This window comes from Nematolebias whitei, chromosome 6 (assembly GCF_014905685.2).
Source record: "Nematolebias whitei isolate Nwh7 chromosome 6, NemWhi1, whole genome shotgun sequence".
In the NCBI taxonomy this organism is placed as follows: domain Eukaryota; kingdom Metazoa; phylum Chordata; class Actinopteri; order Cyprinodontiformes; family Rivulidae; genus Nematolebias; species Nematolebias whitei.
The window spans coordinates 6,323,051-6,340,901 of NC_056503.1; the positions used below are offsets into that span (position 1 = coordinate 6,323,051).

The 17,851-nt window shown below is 43.8% G+C and overlaps 1 protein-coding gene across 1 annotated transcript in view; it reads right to left on the reverse strand.

The window, feature by feature from the left end:
• The window catches only part of alp3 (alkaline phosphatase 3), a 39,066-nt gene that overhangs the window by 7,928 nt on the left and 13,287 nt on the right, over nucleotides 1–17,851 (reverse strand). Inside the window, exons 7-10 of the mRNA XM_037678002.1 lie at nucleotides 16,921–16,990; nucleotides 15,150–15,284; nucleotides 10,635–10,826; nucleotides 7,777–7,893 (exon numbers count right to left, since the gene is read on the reverse strand). Coding sequence (XP_037533930.1) covers nucleotides 7,777–7,893; nucleotides 10,635–10,826; nucleotides 15,150–15,284; nucleotides 16,921–16,990 — 514 coding nt within the window. The remainder of the gene's footprint in view (nucleotides 1–7,776; nucleotides 7,894–10,634; nucleotides 10,827–15,149; nucleotides 15,285–16,920; nucleotides 16,991–17,851) is intronic.

Here is a 17,851-nt window from a genome sequence, read left to right on the forward strand (position 1 = left end):
GGGATGGAGCCCAGAAAAAAAAAAAAAAACTTCCCGCCGGATCATCCGAACTGGCGGATAAGGCGTGGGACGTAAAAAAGGGTCCCTTCATGTCAGCCGCCTCCTGGGTTACGCCGGGCAACCCCAGAGGGCGACATCGGCTGGGAGCAGTGTGATCGCCGATGCGAAACGAGGTTGGATGAGGTGAGCATTCACTCAGCCCCCCTCCACCGACACTACGCTCTCCAGGAGGGAATGAGCAGCGGGGCTGCAGCTGACGTCGCCTGTCCCGGAGGAACCATCCAATTCGCTCCGAGGGTCAGCGATGAGGAAAATTACAAGATGGCGTTGTCCAGCGTGTAGCGACCTGTCACTGAGAAATACTCCTCGGCACTTACCTTGAAACAAGACTGCTCGGCAGCTTCTCCTCGGGGAGGAGAGCTCACCGGGACGACCGGAGGTCGACGTGACGGACCCAGCATTCTTAACAAAGGTTGGTCATCTACACAACTTTCCTTCTTAGTTCTTCTGACAGTGCTATTAGCTCGCTGAAGAAAAAATGGGAGCCGATTACCCGCTCTTAACATAATTTATATGGACCGGGTGGGGCCCACACAGCAGGTGGGCGTGGACTAAATTTTTTCAGTGCAATGCTTCGCATATCGGGATAAAACCCATCAGCGACAGCCTTAAAGGGTGAAGCCTATACAAAATAGAACTGATTCTTCCCCCAACAGCTTCCTCCAAAGTGGAACAAACCAGTTCTGACCATCTAATCACAAGCAGAACTGGTTTGTTCCACTTTAGAGTTCGCTGTTGGGGGAAGAATCAGTTTTGTTGTGTGATTCCTTGACTGATGAAGCCTTCCGGACTGAACGCGAAACATTTCAGCACAAAAATAAAAAAATTAACTGTCCAGATGATCTGACTGAAAAATGTTGGCATTTAGCTTTTAGTTTTAAATTAAAATGTTTATTTTGTAAACTAAATATTTAGTGTGGAGCTAAATATTCAGCTTGCTAACGAAATATTTAACTTGTAAGTTAAATATTTAGTTTGTAAATTAAATATTTAGTTTGTAAATTAAATATTTAGTTTGAAACTATGGCATTTATAAATGTATGAATAAGTGTGACAATCCATCCATCCATCCATTATCTTTACCCGCTTCTTCCATTTTGGGTCACGGGGGTCGCCGGTGCCCATGTCCAGCAATCTAACAGTGAAAATATGACTGAAAAAAAATATATATTTTCTTATGAAATGCTAAATAAACCAAAATATTGCTCTTACTTTTTGACTGTGTAACTTTACAAATAGCACCTCATATTCATTAAGGCTTTGCTCCTTTTAGAGATGGCTGTTTCTGTTTGTTGTATCTTTAACAATTCATTTTTTTTCTTATTTAATGACCTTCAGCAAAGTCCTTCATCACTTATCCTCTATAGTGAATTTAAAATGCTAATTCTTAAGTTTTCTCTAAGTTAATTCACACCTTCATTTTGAGCTTGTTCAGGTATGAAGCTGATAGTTCTTTTTCGTATAGGCTTTGCCCTTTAAGACTGTCGCTAGTGGATTTATCCCTAGGCACGCAGCGCAGCACTGAAAACTTTTGTCCACGCCCACCTGCTGTGTGGGCCTTACCCCCGGTCCGTATAAATTACAGTGAGATTGGGTAATTGGCTCCCATTTTTTCTTCAGCCAGCTAGCTAGCACTGTCAGAAGAACGAAGAAGGAAAAGTTGTCCAGCTTTGACCGGCACAACCTTTGCTAAGGATGCCTGGGTCTCTGCCACGCCAACCTCCTGCCGTCCCGGTGAGCTCTTCCTCCCCGAGGAGAAGCAGACGAGCAGCCTTGTTCAAGGTAAGCGCCGAGGAGTGCTTTTCCTTGGCAGGCTGCTACTCGCTGGGTGACACAATCGATGTTTCTAACATTTTTTCCCCGTGGTAATCAAATGATTTCCTCAAACAAGGCGATGTTAGCAGCAGCCCCACTGAATGTTTTTCCGTGGAGGGTTGCTACCTACTGGACGATGCCACCGCCTTTTCTAACGTGTTTTTTCCTCATGGTAATCAAATGATTTCCTCAAAAAGGCGATGTTAGCAGCAGCCCCGCTGAATGTTTTTCTGTGGAGGGCCGCTACTCGCTGGCCGAAGCCACCGCCTATTCTAACGTTTTTTTTTTCTCCAGGTGAATCAGATGATTTCCTCGAAAAAGATGTTGTTGGCAGCAGCTCCTCTGAGTGTTTTTTTCTGTGGCGGGATGCTATGTGCAGGACGACGCCACCGCCTTCTTTGACGTAGAGTCACACAGTGAATCGAATGATTCCTCCGAGAAAGGCGATGCGGAACTGCCCCATCCCTCCTGGAGAGTGTAGTGACAAGATACGAGTGACCGAGCGGATGCTCAGCCACCTCGGATCTTCCCACGTTGGCAACCACACCGCTCCCAGCCTTCGGTGCCCTCCTCTCGGAGCTGTCTGGCATAATCCAGGAGGATGTTAACAAAAAGGAATTTCTGTTCCCCTTAGCCTCCATCTCCAGAGTGGACAGTTTTACCAATCTGTGTTTTTTCCCTCGGTCCCCCACCCTAGAGCCAAGCCTGGCGGTGAAACATGGGGCAAAAGTTTCCATGATGGACCAAAAACCTGTCCCTCCAGAGAAGCATGACCAGATGGTGACAAGGTCTCCAACCGAGCTCACCAGTGCACATTCCAGATGGCCGCAGCAAACAACAACATCGCCCTGCTGGCCTACAGCATCTCTAAGAGGTTGGAGGAAGCAGACCTGCTGGAGGAGACAAAGAGCTCTCTCTCTGTAAAGCTGCTGATGTCATCTTAAACATGTGCCACCTCTGCAGTCTGCCTGTACTGCATCGCCGCCTGGATGACCATGATCCAGAGGATCAATTGGCTCCGCCTCTCGCCATCCTTGTCCGAGAGGCTGCAGAAAGACCTGCTGGAAAGTCCCATCACCCCAGAAGTGCTGTTAGGGGCCAACTTCAGGACCATCCCTGAGAAATCGCAGAGGTCCGAGGAGGTCTCAGAGACTGTACACCATCTGGTGACATCACAGTCCTCCTCTCGCCCCTCCGGACACTGGAGGGACCGCTTTGACCAACAACAGCAGCAGAGGCGCTCCACAGCTGTGACAGCGACTTCACGTCCCGCTCTTCCGCCGGCCCCCGCCACCAGGTAACAGATCCTTGAGGGGAAGGTATGTGTTTTTTTTAATGATGTATGGTTTTTTTTAATATAAAACAGAAACACCTCTGGAAGTAAAGATTTTACATCTGAGACTGTCAGATCAGCTGAGCTCACAGCTGTCTCTCTTTACACATTCCCCACACAAAATGAGCCAGTAACCTCTAAACAGCATTTTAAATGGCACCGCAGTTCAGTAAATATCACAAAACACTCGTCTGCCACGTCAGTTAAAATTATGTTTTTTCAGCAGACCGAGTCCAGCAAAATCCCTCGTTTTCAGCCAGAGCCCTTTTTTAATTTCTGCTGTTTTCTGCCCATTCACAGCACAGCGGGAGTAAACATGTTTTCTCCACGACAGCTGCAGCCTCCACTGACACGGCATCTCACTCAGAATGTGCTCACGCCTCCTCTCAGTGCGTGCCGGCTCACCTCAGCTCTATGTGAGACCGCAGCCAGGGCTCAGCACAGAGATACACATACAGTCCTTTTTTCTGTCGGAGCCCTCCTCGGGTTCCCCCTGGAGAATCTCCGGAGCGAATGATGGCAGTAAGAATTTTTAGTCTGGTTGACATTCATGAGAATCATGACACAACACAAATGCGTGCCTGCTCTCCGAGCGTTACTCAAAGTGGCAGCGAGTGTGTTCCCTGGACAGATGGACGGACCGTCTGATCAGAAGGGGTTACACGCTGCAGTTTGCAGCTCAAACCCCACTGTTCAGAGGGATTATAGAGACGGTTCTGTCCTCCAGAACAGAGCTCATCTCTCCAATTAGAAGTTCAGGAATTTCTGACGAAAAAACGTGATTTCCAGAGTTCCCAACCGCGAGGAAAATACAGGTTTTTTTCCTCCCACTACTTTCTGGTTCTGAGAAAAAACTGGAGGGTTGAGACCATTCTCGACCTGTTCATGGTCAGCAATTCGATCACGGGGAGACAATTCTACATGCTGACAAACAGTTGTTGGAGAACTTCACCAGAACGACTGGTTTTCACCTCCATAGATCTGAAGAGCGCATATTTTCACATTTCCATCATTCTGAAATACCCCACGCACGTTCTCGAAATGTGTGGAGATGGCTCTGCAGTCGTTACACATGGCAGGAATAAGAATTCTTTTTATCTGGATGATCTGCTCTTATTAGCTCAGTCTAGTTAGAAAGCTGTTGCACAGACCAAAACGCTAGTGTTCCACCTGCTAATCCTGGGGTTTCTATAAACTGGGAAAAACTTCCATTCGTCCGTCCAAGATGATTGTTTATCTGGAAGTGGAGCTAACTCAACTACAATGAGAGCCCATTTATCACAGCTGAGAGCCGAAGCTCTATCAGCTCAGTTCCTCCGTGTCAAACCCAGTTCCACCATGTAAAACCCTATAGCATAGTGACAGTTCTGCCTGTCATGCGACTCCTGGGACGATGCCAGTGGTCCACATGTGGTTCTGCTGGGCCTACTTCACATGAGACGTCTTCAGAGATGGTTTGCCTACCTGTGCATAGATCCTATGCGCCAGAAGAGGTGGATTATCTTTGTGCCCCCCCTGTGAGAACCAATCTGAATCACTGGGGAAACCCTCTCATTCTGTCACAGGGAGTTCCCATCGGAAGGCCTACGTCACACGTCTCAGTTTTCACAGACGTGTTCCTGTCAAGCTGGGAGGAATGTGTCTGTCCCAAGCAGTGGGAGCACAGTGGCTGGACCACATGTTGCTTTACATAATGTGCTAGAATGTTTCACGGTCTGAAACGTGACTCAGCATTTGCCCCCTGCTGCGGGATCAGCATGTTCTGATCCATACAGACAACAAAGTGACGACAGTTTACATAAACCGTCAGGGAGACATGCGCTCAGCCCAACTGTTACGTATTATGAAACAGCTGTTGTGTTGGGCACACACAAACCTGCTCTCTATCAGAGCAGTGTACATTCCCAGCGTCCTGAAAAAGCGAGCGGATATCATGTCGAGGGGTGGTCCCCGCCACAGAGACTGGAGCCTCCATCCCGAGCTGATTTCTCGGACTGAAAGCATATGCGCAACATGGTTCCCGAATCTGTAGCGACTGATATCGGGTCAGTCGTGGGAACTGCTGTGGGGGGGGCACTCTCCTCCAGGCAGGAAGAGCAATCAGGAGTTACCCAGCAATAGGTCAGCATCTTTGGGTCTGTCTGCTGAACAGATCCATTTAGAAAAGATGGGCCTCCCACAGGATGTGGTGCATACGGTCAGGGTGCACGAGCTGCTTCCACCCCAATGCTGTGCACATCAAGTGAACAATTTTTCAGCGCTGGTGCGCAGAGAAAGGCGTGGAGGCCATCTCATGTCCACTAGGTGGCATGCTGTCCTTTCTGTAGCAGCTGATGGACAGAGATCTAGCATTCAGCACAATTAAAACTTATGATGCAGCTATTTCTTCCTGTCACAAGGGCTTCGGTGACAGAACTGTTCTTAATCACCCGTTGATGAAACATTTCCTGAAAGGTGTACGGAGACACAGACCAGTGTCACATCCACTAGCTTCACAGTGAGACCTAATGATGGTCCTGCACGCTCTGATCAAAGCTCATTCTGAGCTTTTAGATCAGGTTTCACTTAAATTTCTGTCATTTAAAACAGCCCTGCTATTAGTTCTGACGTCGGCAAAGAGAGTGAGTGTTTGTTTGCTCTCTCTGTTACTCCCTCATGTCTCAGAATTCAAGCTGATGGCAGTTCAGCTGTACTGCATTTTAACCCTGCTCTGAAAAACATCACAAGCTCATTCAGATCGAGAGTGATAACCTTGGATGGGTTTTATCCTCTTCCTCATAATTCTGAGGAGGAAGCAACATCTCACCTCCTCCTGTCCCATGCGCGCATTTTTCATGTTACGTGGCGCACACAGCCGTACTGCGCCATTTTCAGCGTATGTTCGTGCATTACTGGGACAGCTCTTCAGGACGTCCGCTATCCACCCAGTGCCCCTCATACTGGTTGTGTGGGGCTATTTCTGAAGCTTACAGTTCATCTGGACTGGATCCTCCAGAGAATCTCAGCGCATTCCACCAGATGGTTTTCATCCTCCATGGCTCTGCATGGAGGGATGACAGTAGAGAATATTTGTATGGCGGCTGCCTGGTCATCGCCATGTTCAATTATTTGTTTTTATCTACTGTCACAATCCTCAGTGTTGAAACCCAATTGCAGAGAGGCGAGCGCGGCAGGACTTTAAAAATAAAAATAATTTATTTTTTTAATAACAAAACAAAAGGCTGTCGGTGCAGCAAAACTTACTTGGGCAGACAGGATCAGAAACAAGGCAGAGCAGATAATCAGGTGGACAAGAAACAGACAAGACAGAAGAGGACTGAGATGTCTGTAAACACAGAACAATGACCGGACAAGGAGTGGAGGAGAGAAAGGCTTTTTATAAGACAGAGGGAGAGTGAGTAATGAGAGCACCTGGGCAGGTGGCTGATGAGGGACAGGTGTGAATGATAAAGACTGAGGAGTGGAGAGGCAGACTGAGGAGTGAGTGGAAAACAGGACCAGATACACAGGAACAGAAACCACACAAAGAGCAGAGGCTTAGGCAGATGGGGGGGCAGCGGGGGCCGCTGACCGTGACAGGAGTGGAGAGGCAGACTGAGGAGTGAATGATAAAGACTGAGGAGTGGAGAGGCAGACTGAGGAGTGAGTGGAAAACAGGACCAGATACACAGAAACAGAAAACACACAAAGAGCAGAGGCTAGGCAGATGGGGGGGCAGCGGGGGCCGCTGACCGTGACATCTACAAGATGTTTCTACTTTCTCCATGACCCATTCTGTTCTCAGGGTTCTGACAGAATGATTATTTGTTTCATGGAGCCTCACTGTTGAGCTCACACCTGCCTGCATGCAGTCGCAGTGTGAGATATTTATTATCAGTCACAAGTTCATGACTGCTGATTTTATTGTTAATAACCAGTTCATCCTGAGGAGCTGTTGGTCTGCTCTGTTTATCGTTACACTGTTACAATTCGTATCCTCCGTTGTTCCTATTCACAGCAGCAGGTCTGCTATCTCAGCCTTTTTTTCCTCACCAGAGATCTTCTCCGGTGCGCTCCTGCGCATGGAGCACGCAATTACGCAGCGTGTAATTACGCACACAGAAGGCTGAGTGATTAAATGTTTTTTTGTGCAAGCAGGTGCTTCATGTTGTGTCTGAATGGACCCAGTGAAGCATAGACTACATCCTGCTTCGCCTTTAACCCACTAGCGACAGTCTTAAAGGGTGAAGCCTATACGAAATAGAACGTTGGTTACGTACTGTAACCCCAGATTCTATAAGTATAGGTGTAGCCCTTTAAGCTCTGGGCCTCACTGGTTCCTAATGGCTGAAGAAAAAAGCTATTTGGGAGCCGATTACCCGGTCTCACTGGAATTTATATGGACCGGGGGTAAGGCCCACACAGCAGGTGGGTGTGGACTAAAGTTTTCAGTTCTGCGCTGCGCGCCTAGGGACAAACCCACTAGTGACAGTCTTAAAGGGCTACGCCTATACTCATAGAATCTGGGGTTACAGTACGTAACCAATGATTTTGTGAGGATTTAAAAAATAAACACAAGTGTGTCTTACTGGTGGTGACGTTGCGGATGTCAGGGCGCTTGCTGTTTATGATTTTGTGTCCAGGTCCATTGCCGTACATGAGAGTCGTGTAAGGTAGCATGTCTGTAGCCCAAAGGGGAGATTTACCTGCAGAAACACAAATAAAGGCTTTGTTTTCTCCTCTCTTTTGCTCCTCTCTGAGTAGACACATGCACGATGCAGACATAAACACACAAGCACAATAAAAAAAAAGGGAGCTGGCTGGTCCCACAGGTGCTGCAGGAGGTCTTGAGCTGGTGTATGTCAGTGTTTTTCTCCAAATGAGCCATTAGCCTGACAAGTCCTGCTGATGAAGAGCTTAGTTTTACAGTTCCATTAATCGCTGCTGCACCACTGGGAGAGGAAGGAGGCAAGAAGAGGCGGCAGAAATAAGAGAGCAGGGAGCAGAAATGTGGCAACAGCATGACACAACCAGCAGCCCTATCAATGCGAGCTTTGAAGGTTGTTATTGATAGTCCTGCGGGTCAATCCTTTTGAAATGATAGTTCTAGTGCTGAATCATCTCTATAATATACTGAAGCAAAATTTGCTCATCCTGATCCAAAAATCTCTGTGAAACATAAATTCACCTTACAACAAGCGATATGCCTTGATGCAGCTGCACACCAAAATGGAAGTTGACACGTTGCTTATTTTTCAAGTTATCCAACTCTCAACGTTTACATATATGCATATATAATGGCAGCCATCTTGGATTTGTTTGTGGAATTTTTGAGGCAACCCAGTTTTTGAAAGGAACCCTTCATACCCCTAGATACAGCCACAGCCATGGAAGTTGGTACCTCACCTATTTTTCACACAATCATTCTCACAACACAGACGGACAAACGGACAGATGGACAGACAAACGGACAGATGGATAGATGGTATTTCCAATTCCCCTTCTTTGCTTCGCGAGGGAAAGACCAAAAGGCGTATAGAAAACTAAACAAGACATGAAAGCAGACAGTGAAACTGAATGAGCATTTCTTAAAAGGAATGCATATTGCCCAACAGGTTGCTTGTAAACTTTTGTTAGTGCTCAGATTATGTGTTGGGGATGACTCTCAGCTACTGCCACACCAAATGTTACCTCAATATGTTTTAAACTGACAGAGGTAGTCACATTTTTGTGTTTGGTAAATACAAAGTACAATAAATGTGTCACCATCTTGAATCAGGTTGAATTCAAAGGATTATCAGTTGTAGATGCACATCCAAAATTATTTTCTGTGTTTCATTAAAAATTATTCAATGTTTAATGAGATATTTTGCTAACAGACAAACAAACATAAACACAGGCACACATAATATGATCGACCACTACTCAAGGTGGTGGACAGTACTGAATCTATAAATACAGTATTGAGTGCAGATATATACTTGAAGGTAATGTTTGATGTGTGGGTGAATTAAAGATGAACTGGAAATGAATTAATGAGTGAAAAAGGGATTTTTGTGCGGCTATTTAAGATTAATTTCCATGTTCTGCTGGTGAGTAAAAGAAAATAAATATGTAATTTTAATCCTCCAATTACAGGAAATGCTGGAGAAGATCCTCAGTCAACCAGGTCACGATAAATAAAAAAAATAAAAAAATTGTTTAAAAAGCAAACCAAAAAAATATGATTTTTTTAATTATTACAGGAAATGCAATAGTGAGGAATATGTTGGTGTCAGAAGCATTTGTAATGTGTGTGTATGTGTGTGGTGTGTGGGTGGGTGGTCACTGATGGGAGAGTCTGGGGGTCCTCCCTCAGAAAATTTTGAATAAAGTACTGTAAATGTCATTTCCTGCATTCTGAAGTATTTTAACAGGCTGTTAAACATCTACGTTTACCTACATAAGTAAACACTTGTTTCCGGTCAACAAACGGGGGCGACTGTGGCTGAGTGGTTAGAGCAGTCATCCTCCAATGGGGGTTCGAATCCACCAGCAGTCACATGCTGAAGTGTTGCTGGGCAAGACACTGAACCGTCATTGCTTCTGATGTGTGTCCCATCAGTGTATGAATGTGATCTAAAGCACTGATTAGTCTCTTTTGAATGATTTGTTCAATTAGCTTTGTAGAGATCTAGTAGAGTGCTGTATGAATGGGTAAATGAGGCACATTTTGTTGTAAAGAGCTTTGAGTATCTGGATAAGATAGAAAAGCACTATATAAGTGCAGTCCATTTACCAAAGCTAGCACGCAACACAGAAGTGTCTCCCCCTCCTCCCCCATCCCAGTCCACAAAAAACCCTGAGGTGAGTTGTTGTAAGTAACCAGGAAAACCTGGTGTGGATTATTAGTAGTTTGAGTATTCTCCTATTAATCAAGAGGAATGGATTTGTTCGTGCAATAGAAATAGTGCTGGGTGAACTAATATTTCATGGTAAATGTGTCTGTGTGTGTGGGGGGGGGGGGGGGGGGGTGTATGTATATGCTACATATAATTGATGCGATGCCTAAGGAGGAATAGGAATAAAAAATTCTGGAAATTTTGGTGGGAAAAAAAATGTGCAAGAGAAAGGTGACGCAGATAAAGCTTGGAGGCATGTAGAGGGAAGGAAAATAAGGAAAAAGCAAGTGACAGAAATAGAAATGCCAGTGGGAGAAAGGCTACCTCCTATATATGTTTACCCAGTCTGTAATTGTGAGAAGAGAAAGAAGAAGAAATGTCAAGCTGCTGGCGGCTGAGGCACTCTGAAGCAGCGAGGAGACACACACACACAATGTGGATAAACACACCTGGAGGGCAAGAAGACAGATGAAAAAAATACAGAGGCAGGAGATGGAAACAAGCAATGCAACAGATTTCTACTTCAAGCAACTAAAGTTGTAAATAGTCCTGTACAAAGGAATTACCCAGAACGCTCTGCCCTCGAAATGGAAATCCATTGAAGGTGAGTGGCTGGGAATGGTCAGCTGTCACTATGGTGAGAGTTTCTTCTTCTTTGGTGAGTTCGAGTCCCTTAGCAATGGCGTCATCAAAGGCGACGGCCTCGTGGAGCGCCATGTAAGCTCGGCCTTCATGGTGAGCCTGATCGATTCGCCCACCTGGACAGAAAGGAGGTTTCAGGTTTGATTTATTTGTCATATGCAAAATCAACACAAGGTCAACAACGCATTGAAATGATCAGGACAAGAAGAATCGTCTCGACTCGCCAAAAAAACAACAACAACAAATACCAAGGCATGCAACAAAAATACAAAAACAAGGCGCCAAAAGTGAAAAAGAAATAAATCTACCAGAGTAGTTATTCTGGTACTGAGGTTCTCTTAGTAACATGGTCCAGTTAGCAGCATGATACTATAGCAGTGTGGTTCGGTTAGTGGCGTGGTTAGCGATGTGTGTGTGTGTGTATATATATATATATATATATACATATATACATATACAGGTCCTTCTCAAAAAATTAGCGTATTGTGATAAAGGTCATTATTTTCCATAATGTAATGATAAAAATGAAACTTTCATATGTTTCAGATTCATTGCACACCAACTGAAATATTTCAGGTCTTTAATTGTTTTAATACTGATGATTATGGCATACAGCTCATGAAAACCCAAAATGCCTGTCCCAAAAAATTAGCATATTTCATCCCACCAATGAAAGACAAGTGTTTTTAATACAAAAAACGCCAGCCTTCAAATAATCATGTTCAGTTATGCACTCAATACTTGGTCGGGAATCCTTTTGCATGAATGACTGCTTCAATGCATTGTGGCATGGAGGCAATCAGCCTGTGGCACTGCTGAGATGTTATGGAGGCCCAGGATGCTTCGATAGCGGCCTTAAGCTCATCCAGAGTGTTGGATCTTGCGTCTCTCAACTTTCTCTTCACAATATCCCACAGGTTCTCTATGGGGTTCAGGTCAGGAGAGTTGGCAGGCCAATTGAGCACAGTAATACTGTTAGGGTCTGTAGGTGATGTCAAAGGCGAACGGTTTGAAGCAAGGACTAAACAACTTGAGGTAAAAAACAATATTATTTATTGGTTCAGGTGTATCTGGTAAACTCAAACTCAGGATGGATCCACTGTGGGAATAGAGAGGAGATTGGTGGTGAATGACAAATCGTCTTGAGGAGATTTTGGAAATGTTGATAGTAATCCAAAAATAAGCTTACTTGTCGTTGTTGTTCCAGGAGCATGAGAACAGGAGACAGGATCCGAATCCAACAATCCATGGTGGGATCAGGTGAGTATATTTACAAGTGTATTTACAAAAATCACCAAGGGAGCCGGGGTGGAGGTGAGGAGGAACCAGGAACCAGGTGAGGCACACAGGAGTGAAGGTGGAGGAGGAGAAACGCTGCTGTCATGCAGGGAGACCGATAAGGAGCTTGAAGTCAGCCAGCCAGTAGTCACAGGAACATGGAGCTTGGTAGAACTTTGCTCTGGCACTGATCTGGAGTGAGGCTCCAGATTAAATAGCTCCTCCACCTGGTCCAGGTAATGAGCAGCAGCTGTGGAGAGACAATTAGGAAAACACAAACAATAGAGAAAGGAGGGGTAGAGGAGCCAACCTCTACAAATACCATGGCCAGTAGACCATTTACCAGTGGTTTTGGCACTGTGAGCAGGTGCCAGGTCGTGCTGAAAAATTAAATCTTCATCTCCATAAAGCTTTTCAGCAGATGGAAGCATGAAGTGCTCCAAAATCTCCTGATAGCTAGCTGCATTGACCCTGCCCTTGATAAAACACAGTGGACCAACACCAGCAGCTGACATGGCACCCCAGACCATCACTGACTGTGGGTGCTTCACACTGGACTTATGGCATTTCCTTCTCCCCAGTCTTCCTCCAGACTCTGGCACCTTGACTTCCGAATGACATGCAAAATTTGCTTTCATCCGAAAAAAGTACTTTGGACCACTGAGCAACAGTCCAGTGCTGCTTCTCTGTAGCCCAGGTCAGGCGCTTCTGCCGCTGTTTCTGGTTCAAAAGTGGCTTGACCTGGGGAATGCGGCACCTGTAGCCCATTTCCTGCACACGCCTGTGCACGGCGGCTCTGGATGTTTCTACTCCAGACTCAGTCCACTGCTTCCGCAGGTCCCCCAAGGTCTGGAATCAGCCCCTCTCCACAATCCTCCTCAGGGTCTGGTCACCTCTTCTCGTTGTGCAGCGTTTTCTGACACACTTTTCCCTTCCCACAGACTTCCCACTGAGGTGCCTTGATACAGCACTCTGGGAGCAGCCTATTCATTCAGCAATTTCTTTCTGTGTCTTACCCTCTTGCTTGAGGGTGTCAATGATGGCCTTCTGGACAGCAGTCAGATCGGCAGTCTTACCCATGATTGCGGTTTTGAGTAATGAACAAGGCTGGGAGTTTTTAAAAGCCTCAGGAATCTTTTGCAGGTGTTTAGAGTTACGTCGTTGATTCAGATGGTTAGGTTAATAGCTTGTTTAGAGAACCTTTTCACGATATGCTAATTTTTTGGGACAGGCATTTTGGGTTTTCATGAGCTGTATGCCATAATCATCAGTATTAAAACAATTAAAGACCTGAAATATTTCAGTTGGTGTGCAATGACTCTGAAACATATGAAAGTTTCATTTTTATCATTACATTATGGAAAATAATGACCTTTATCACAATATGCTAATTTTTTGAGAAGGACCTGTATGGATATATGGATGGATGGATGTATGTATGTATGGATGTATGGATGTATGGATGTATGGATGTATGGATGTATGGATGGATGGATGGATGGATGGATGGATGGATGCATGGATGGAAGGTATTTCCACTTCCCCCTTTGTGCTCTGCAACACAGGGGACAATAAATTGACGGGCATCTCACTTGTCAAATATGGATTTAGATTTTGCCCAAAGATGAATAAGATGTTTTAAAAACATAATCTGGTTTCTCTAAAATGATAAGACTTGAGTCTGGTTTGACTTCAACAACATAAATCTGAGACGTCTCAAATGTCTCAACCCTCAAATGTTTAGCATTACTTTGAATGATGACACTTTGAGTTGTTTACTTAATATAAACTTACCAAAACTTTACAGATCAAATAAATAAGATTTCAAACTTGAACCTTTTCACAACTAATATGCTGTAAAATCTTGTTGGGGAAATTAACCATATGGTTTTTTTTTGTTTGTTTGTTTATTGTTGTTACTTTGACACATCTCCCCTCTCCTGTCCAGTATACACAGGAAACTGGAAAAAAGAGCCCAGTGGATAAGTTATTTCTTTTAGCTGTCAGTGACTGAGTGCTCCATCTTCCTGCTTCTATTTACGTACATATACATATAGTACATATACATACATACATATACATATACATATAGTACATATACATATAGTACATATACATCTGTTATTGTAAGTCATCCTGAAGACACCTAGAAGAAACCTGGTGTCCTCAGGCAGCTGCCTCAGCTTAAAGGAGACATGGACAGGGAGGCCATTAGAACAGAGGTACATCAGACCAGTGCTCTCCACTGTAACACACTGTGGCGAGCTCACTGAGCTGCAGGCAGCATCAAGCCACTGGATCTGCTGCAGAGACACACTGTTCTTTAAAATCATGTATTCTGGGAGTTGGAATAATAAAAGACAGCTCCATTATCATGTAAGTCAGCCTAGCTCAGTGCTAAACTTAAACTTAAACTGAGAAATTAGAAAACTGCTGGTTCTATTGTGAAAAGAAAGAAAAAGATTTTCAATCCCTCAGAAACTGATTTCTTTGAAGTTAGCTTCAGCAAACTGATCGTTTTTATCTTATGCTACTTTTATCTTTTAGCTACTATTTTGCTCTTTTTAGATTTAACTTTTTGTTTTGTTGGCTGCTCCCTTTATCAGTGCTCGCCACAGCATGCAAACTGTCATGAAAACTTGGCAATTGTTTTTACGCCAAATGTCCATCCTGAAACCATCGGTCAACAAACTACTACAGCTCAGGATACTGGTAATTGGGGGGGGGGGGGAGAAGATGCGTGTTTCACCTTCCCCATCCATATTTTGCTGTAACGGTCTGAGAATCCAAATCAGAGACCTTATGATCACAGACCCACCTGCTCTAACCTCTGCACCACCACTCCCCTTTAACTTTTTACTACATTCTTAATATTTTAAGCTTTTATTCAGACTTTTGATACTTTGCTATTTGGCCTTTAGGTAGTCCAAATAAACAAGTTTTCTTTGCATGGTGATTTCATTTTTTAGTTTTTTTGGGGGGGTTTGTCAGAAGTTATATATCCTGCTGACCTAAATATTAAATGTTACTCTGTCAGAATCTTCAAAGCCATATTTTTAACATAGCAAAGAAAAATGGTTCAATGATCTTTGTCTAACCAACTTTGGGCCAAATATTTTGGTCATGGATGTTGATTGGTCTCACAAAATAATTTTCCTCACCCTCCACTAACAGGAAGAAGCCTTTCGGGTTTTTCTGCAGAATGTGGATTGCCTTTTCTGTGGTCTCCATGATGGATGGATCCAGGGTTGTGTCCCTGTCTGCCTCATACTGCCGATCACCAGGTTCAAACAGAGCTGGGGATGAAGAAGTAAACCAAATTAGAATACAGCATGTCCAATTTATCACTCCTCAGAGGGGCAAAGCTGCATGAAATGTACCATGTCTCCCTCCTACTAGAACCAATTTTAGCACACAGGAAGTGACGGAGAAGGGAAAAAGAGAGAACTCAGTGGAAAAATGGTAGATGACTTGATCTACACCTCCTCCACGCATTCATCCACACAAAAAAAATTTGAATTAGGATTTATAAAATCAACTGTGCATGCGCTAGAAAACTAAATTAGGTACTAACATGTTATAATATAAAAACTAAATTTTCACTCAAAACTGAATACACACTATAACAGAGCAAAAATACTCATAAAGTTACATTTGACTTGTAGAAATAACTTTCAAATGGATGTTAAAGCTAAAACAATCTAACAATTGGTTCAGGTATGTTGACGACACCTGGGTTAAAATTAAATCTCAGGAAGTCCAACATTTTACTGATCACATCAACTCTGTGGATAAATATATCAAGTTCACACGAGAAGATGTAAAAAATGGCAGGCTGGCTTTCTTGGACTGTGAGGTCTCAGTTTTTGATAGAGGACATTTGCAAACTGAGGTGTACCACAAACCCACCCACACAGACCAGTATTTGCAGTTTGACTCCCATCACCCTTTGGAGCATAAGTTAGGAGTCATCAGGACTCTGTACCACAGAGCAGACAGCATCCCCACTAACTCAGGAGCCAGGCAGAAGGAGAAATCCCACACAAGACAGGCTCTAGAGCAATGTGGATATCCTAACTGGGCCTACCTACCCATCACTTCCTCATCTCCTCTGTTTCCTTCACCAGCATGTCAATTCAGGTCTGCTCTGATCACCACTCTCTCCTCCCTGGGAATACTCTCTATCACTTCATCCAGATTTTTCCAAAATGTATCTTTCTCCTCCACATCACATCCAACCTGTGGAGCATAACCACTGACGATGTTTAGCATCAGACCTTCTACTTCTACCTTCAGACACATCACCCTATCTGACACTCTCTTCACCTCTACTACATTCTTTGCCAACTCCTCCTTCAGGACCACCCCTACTCCATTTCTCTTTCTATTCACACCATGGTAAAACAGTTTAAACCCTGCTCCAGTGCTGCGAGCCTTGCTGCCCTTCCACTTGGTCCCTTGGACAAATAAAATATCTACCTTCCTTCCCTGCCTGTTATTGTCCCCACATTTAAAGTTGCAACCCTCAGTCCTACATTCTTCATTTTCCTCTTCTCCCTCTGTCTCCTGACACGTTTTCCTCCTTGTGGTCTTCATCTAACAGTAGCGCAATTTCCACCAGCACCCTGTTTGTCAACAGCACCGGTGGAGGTCGTTGTTAACCTGGGCTTCGACCGATCTGGTATGGTTTCGCTTTGATGAACTCACATTATAGTTTTGGCAAAAGTGTTTTACATTGGATGACCTTCCTGATACAACCCTCACCATTTACCCGGGTTTGGGACTGGAACAAGAGATACACTGGCTTGTGCTCCCTAGTGACTGGTTTTTGTGGCTCAATGAGAATAATCTGTTTAAATAAAGGTTGAATGAATGAAGAAACAAGTAAGAGTGCAAAGAAAGATAAAGAAATTTTAAAAGAGAAATAGTTACCCATGAGGTAGTCTGTGGTTTTAGGGTCAACATTGTCAAAATCTGTTTTATTCCATACATAGTGGGCTACCTGCAACACACATAACAAGACAGTTGATTCTGACAGAATTTTTTTTTAAATTTAGTATTAGACACTAGATACAGTTACAGTTTTCCAAAGACATTTTAACTATTTTGTGAAATTTATATTACTGTAATAGTAATAGTCATAAACTATATAGTCTATGAAATATTTTGAAATCCAGACATTATTCCACCCGTGCAAAAATTTGTTTAATTAAATCTTGTCTCAACAGAGAGACAGGTTCGCAGCACAATACCATTTCAAATGTCTTGTGTTACTAATGTCAAACTAGTTTAATCATCTTTGTGTTATTTAAATTCTTAGTCGTACTGATCAATGAACATAGGTGTAACTTATAATAATTCAAAACGATGTTGTCATTTTTATAGAAATGTGTTAAATTATTATTGTAAGATTGAGGGGATTCTTTTGGCTGAAATGTTCACTTTGTGCCTCTAGATGTCGCCATATTTCACACACCAGACCTTTACATTTTACTGTATAAGCTTTCTGTGGCCAAGGTTTTTTTTAACACAGCCTGACGTTGTCCTCTAAAATGTCATGGGAATTGTATTTTCTCACTGTGAGATTTGTTTCATTAAAGCCTACTGGATCAGTCTCAGTTCAGGTGAACACATTTGTTTAAAATAAACAGGATCTCTTCGGCTGGTGTTTGTAGAGACCAGCCCTGTACAGTTTTCAAAGAGTATCTAGTTGCCTAGATTTGCCAGAATGGCCTAGCTTCAAATCACTGAACCATCTTTGGAAAAGTCAGATCTTAAGAATGAATGAATGAATGAATGAATGAATGAATGAATGAATGAATGAATGAATGAATGAATGAATGAATGAATGAATGAATGAATG